This window comes from Panicum virgatum, chromosome 1K (assembly GCF_016808335.1).
Source record: "Panicum virgatum strain AP13 chromosome 1K, P.virgatum_v5, whole genome shotgun sequence".
NCBI classification, from domain to species: Eukaryota; Viridiplantae; Streptophyta; class Magnoliopsida; order Poales; family Poaceae; genus Panicum; species Panicum virgatum.
The window spans coordinates 27,987,129-27,992,559 of record NC_053136.1 but is presented as its reverse complement, the minus strand read 5'-3'; the positions used below and the strand labels follow the sequence as shown (position 1 = coordinate 27,992,559).

Here is a 5,431-nt window from a genome sequence, read left to right as displayed (position 1 = left end):
TGGGCCAGCTGTAGAGAAGGAAGGGTGGAAGAGGAGCAGCTGGGCTAGGCCGAAAGAGAGGAGTGAGCTGGTTTGGGTCCAAGGGAAAGAGAGGAGGCAAAAGGTTTGATGATTTTTGGTTGGGATTTTTGGGAGGGATTTCAAGGAGAGTTTGTGACGAAATTCAAAAGAGATTTAAGGGGGAGATCAAGGAGATCAAGGGTAGAGCTCCGAGGTGGAAAAGATTTTCAAGGAATTGGTTGCCACCAATAGATTCCCACAAACACTCAAAGAAAAGAAATCCTATTATTCTAAATAGCACACAAATGCACATGAGGAGTTTTAATAAAATATGTTTGCACACACAACAAGCAGAGCAAATTTTAGTTTGTTAGGAAAATTTTAAAAAGTTCAAAATTTTAGTGATTTTTAGCATGTGGGAAAACACAGGGTGTTACACTTGGTTTTTCAAATTAATGCTGGCCGTTGATCCAAGAAATAATCAAGAAAAAAATAATTAAATTAGACCTGGTCCCACTATTTTAGGTACTTAGCCCCACATATTTGGTACCTCCTGGTACTTTCATGAGGTACCTCTTGGTACTTCCTATCCTTTAGACCGTCCGATTCATCTGAATGGACGGCTCTCATTTTTTGGAAGCATTAACAATCATGACAATCATTCACAGTAGTATATAATCGGATAAAAGAAAACTCTTGGAATTGTCTGACAGCATCATTGCACATCGCTTTGTTTCAAAATTTTCATAGAGGTGGGAAAAATTGATTGATTCATTTTAGGTATTTGGCCCCACATATTTGGTACCTCCAGATACTTTCATGAGGTATCTCTTGGTACTTCCTATCATTTGGACCGTCCGATTCATCTGAATGGACGACTCTCACTTTTTGAAAGCATTGTAAAATTTCTATCAAAATAAATATATTTTGAGACGATTAAGATTAGAAATTTATGGCAAGTACAAAACAATGAAACATGACACCCGATATATGGCTATGGCTATAGCGACGTGAACTATATTTAAAACTGATAAAGGATACGGCAGTAAAAAAAAGTCTTGTTACAGTGCATTTTTAGTACCTACCGATACTTCTTGGTACTTTTTTTTCAAATTATTGCTGGCCATTGATCTAAGAAATAATTAAGGAAAAAATAATTGAATTAGACCTGGTCCCACTATTTCAGGTACTTAGCCCCACATATTTGGTACCTCCAGGTATTTTCATTAGGTACCTCTTGGTACTTCCTATCCTTTGGACCGTCCGAGTCATCTAAATGGACGGCTCTTATTTTTTTGGAAGCATTGTAAAAATGCTAAAAAAAATGTCATGGATATTCTCACTACATTTCAGTAAGCCCTACAACTCAGAAAAATAACAAGAAGCAGTATTTTTGTATCAATTCATGGCACACATTGATAGCAGTAGCACCAAGATAAACGTGAATAGGGTGAGGGCACGATGTTAATGTCAAAACCTGCATTGCACTATGGCCTAGTTCACGAAAAGGGAGGAAATTTTTTAGGTTAGGAAACGTGTTCTGTGAGAGGTGACACAGTCTACGACTGAAAAAATTTGGAAACTTTTTGGGAACTAAACATGGTCTATATTGCTTTAACATATCTATTAGGACTCCAGACAGATACAGCATTCCATAAGATAGTGAGACAAGTACTTCACGCAGATTGATTATTCAGTCTTTAACCAAGGAATCGTCTGACAGTAGTGCAACCAAATCTGAATGGACTTTGGAACTGACAATAAACCTGGGAAAACAACAATACTCATTGCTTTAGTGCACCGTAAATGGCACTGGTTAACTGGATGGTAACATATGTACTCCCTCCGTTCTAAAATATATGTCATTCCAAGATTCTTAGAAAATCAAATCATTCTAAGTTTAACCAAAATTATAGCAAGAATCACAAAGATTTATGACCCCTAAGTGGTTTAATATGAAAATATATTTAACCAAGAATACAATGATTTAGTTTTTGTATCACAAATATTGGTACTTTATTATATAAATTTGGTCAAACTTTAGATGCTTTGACTTTCCAAAAATCTTGGACTGACTTACATTTTGAAACGGAGGGAGTAGTTTTGAAATAACGTAAGCTACATATACTCGGGGAAAAATTGAATTGAAATGCAGCTTGATCATGCTACATTTCAACATTCAGGTTCACACTTTTCACTCGACAGCTAAGGTAAAGTAGCAGCCTCCGTTCTGCTTTACCAGTGTGGGCTTGGGCCTGCTTCCGTTCGTTTTACCAGTGTGGGCTGGGTCTGCTTCGGCTTGCTTGGCCCATAAACAAGCAAGTCAACGGCTCCGACTCTTCCAAAGTTCCACGTCCGCACGAACCAGCATAATAAAGCGCATCCCCAACTGAGCCACCGCCTTCACTTCCGAGCGATCTCTCTCTCCTGCTCTCCGGCGGAAGCAACCAACACCCACCGATCCGAATCCGATCCCTTGGGCCCTCCGTCCGAAGCAGGAACGCCCACAGATACGATCGATCCGAGCAATAGCCAGGTTCAATTCCACAGTTGACTTCAGGTACGCGACCTTTTTTTCGCCTCTCAGCTCTCTAATTCTTGCAGTCGCAATCCTCTTCGTGGTAGGATTTTTTTTTTAGGGGGTGGGGGCGGTGGCGGTGGCGGTATTCGCTCATCTCATATGATTTGTTCTGGTGGGTCTTTGGATTGGATTGGATTGGATTGACAATACTGTATGCTTCTTGAGGGAATTTCTTCATCTGGTGAAGGATGGAGTATGGTGTCAGACAGGAATTCTTGTTATGTATCCTTGCTACGGCAACTAATTATATTTTGCATACACATAGAGGAATAACATGTCAATTTTGTGATTGTAGATTTATCGTTTTATTTATCCTGCTACTATATACCTTCTTGAATCGTTAACATTTTTGGCTTATTGTTCTAGAGCCTAAACAAAAGCAAGACGAAAGCATCTGCTGCTAACTTTAGTTGCTGCTGGAATTAAGGGCTCTTTTTGATCTATTTCTTCAGTAATTAGATCGATGCATTATTGTAGCAACTCTGAAGTGTGCGCTAGCTTCTGTAACGTTAGAGTCTTCTTGGCAGATTTGTTGGCATTCGCCTGTCATCGGTTCTATATATTCCTGTAGAAAGCGTTTCAGAGAGAAATTAGCATATTCGATTTATCTCATCACAACGTACAGAACTGACTGAACCATGTAATTTCTAATGATTTCTCAAGACTTGACTTTGCATTTTCGTCAACTCAAGCAAGGTACACACTACTAGCATCATAGGATTTGTTGGATCTTTGGATTGGTTAGATTGAGAATACTGTAATTGTTCATCGTTTTCCTTGCGGGAAATTTGGCTCATCTAGAGAAAGATGGGGTATAGTATTAGATTGGAACCCTTGTTACGTGCCCTTGCCACATTAACTAATTACATGCATGCTTTATATTTTTTACTAAATTATATTCTGCCTATGCATTATGGAATCACATGATATTATGATATAAGCATAGCTCCAACTGTAGGTTTACCCTGTTCCTCTACTTGAGCTTTTGCCATTTTTTTGCTATTGTATTATAGCCTAAACAAAAGCATCTGCTGTTAATTTCAATTGCTGGTGGAAATTAAGGGCTGCATATTCTGTTTTTCAATTAGATCAGTGCATAACAACTATAAAGTGTGTGCTAGCTTTTGTAATGTTAAGCTCTTGGTTAATTTGGCATTCACTCGCCGTCAGTTCTATTCAATTTGGAAAGTGTTCAACAAAATGAAAACTGATTTTATCTTTTCATTGTACATGCAAAATTTTTAATGATTTAAGTCTTGAAATTTTCATGCTAGGCTTAGTGTGACAACTTGTTCTGTATAAACAGTATTTACACATCGATTTCTATGCTTGCATAGTTTACTAGATACGGCCATACAGGTTCTTTTGCTTCTACTACCGCTTGGAACCGTTGACTTTTTATATCGTTGCATAGCTAAATATAACATTCTTGTCTAAATAATTGTGATGCTCATTCAGAATGCAGGTCTTTGTGAGGAGCCCCACAGGCAAGACAATCTGTCTCAGGGTCCAACCATCAGATACCTTGCATAGTGTCAAGACAAAAATTCTGGAACAACACCGCCTTGTCTTTGATGGAAGGCAGCTAGATGATAATCTTACATTGGCTGACTATAACATCCAGCATAAATCCACTCTTGACCTCCAAGAAAAGATGCAGATCTATGTAATGGATACACTAGTAGGAAAGAGCATCACTCTTGAGGTTGACAGCTTTGATACTATTGCCAATGTGAAGGCCAAGATTGAATATAGTGAGGGATTTCCCAAGGGTCAGCAGTGTCTCATCTTTGGCAACAAACAATTGGAGGACAACGACACCTTGGTGCACCACAACATTTGCAATGAGTCCACCCTTCTCCTTGTCCTCCACCCACTTCCAAAAGGTACGATGAAGATTTTCGTGATAAAGCTAACCGGAATTACCCTCACTCTTGAGGTTGACAGCTTGGATACTATCGGCGATGTCAAGATGCGGATCTATGAGAAGGATGGTACTCCTCCCAGCCATCAACGCATCATCCATGCCGGCAGGCAACTGGAGGACAGCCGCACCCTGGCTGACTATAATGTACAGAAAGAGTCTACCGTTCACTTGGTGCTCCGCCTTGCTGGTTCTTGAGATGGATGACATGCATGGTCACTCAACAACAAGTCTCTTGCTGCAGTCTTATTTTTTTTCCATGCTAGTAGACAATAGTTGTGTGTCAGTAAAACTATCACTGTACTGTGGTCTTGTTCATTCAAGTTGCTGAGTGTTTATCAGTAAAACTTTCGTTGTAGTACGTTAATGTGTGAAATCATCAAGAGTAGTCCTCGTACTCTTGGTCTGTCTTGACATCTTGATTGAGCAATATAGATGATCTTGCTATATCAGTTTCTGATATTTGGATTTATCATTGTTGGAGACTTGGAGTTCCTTGAGAAACACTTGATCAGTACTCCAAGGCCATTGGAATGCTTGCCAGTCATGACTTGGCTGAAATGGTGGGTGAATCTCTTTGGCATTCTGCATCTCGTATGAAAGAAATACTTAGAAGCCATCCGTTCGTTTTAATCTGGGAGTCCATTTGGTTTTCTCACTTTCTTGGCATGTTGCGCCACAGGTTCGTTAATATCCATGCCCGTGCAGGCTGCACCCCTTCTTTGGCATCTGAATGTTCTGTGACCAGCATCTCTTGTCGCTGCACACTGACAGTTGCTTTTGCTTTCACGGAAGATATGTTAACAGCTCTGTTCATGCCCCGACAACTACAGCTGACGATGCTGGGCCTCGGCGTGGAGCTCGGACCAGGCGGCCCAACTCGCGTGTCACTGGCAAGGACTGGGCCTAGTTGGGCTAGGGAATTA

General features: G+C 40.1%; 1 protein-coding gene across 1 annotated transcript; it reads left to right on the top strand.

The window, feature by feature from the left end:
• Positions 1-2,366: 2,366 nt before the first annotated feature.
• Positions 2,367-4,967, top strand: LOC120701064 (polyubiquitin-like). The gene is made up of 2 exons (XM_039985238.1): positions 2,367-2,560; positions 4,040-4,967. The coding sequence occupies exon 2, from the start codon at positions 4,041-4,043 to the stop codon at positions 4,701-4,703; it is 663 nt and encodes a 220-aa protein (XP_039841172.1). The 5' UTR covers positions 2,367-2,560; position 4,040; the 3' UTR covers positions 4,704-4,967.
• The last annotated feature ends 464 nt before the right edge of the window (positions 4,968-5,431 follow it).

Bases quoted from the DNA above. Each gene is read 5' to 3' on its own strand.
- LOC120701064 (XM_039985238.1), top strand. From the start codon at position 4,041: ATGCAGGTCTTTGTGAGGAGCCCCACAGGCAAGACAATCTGTCTCAGG.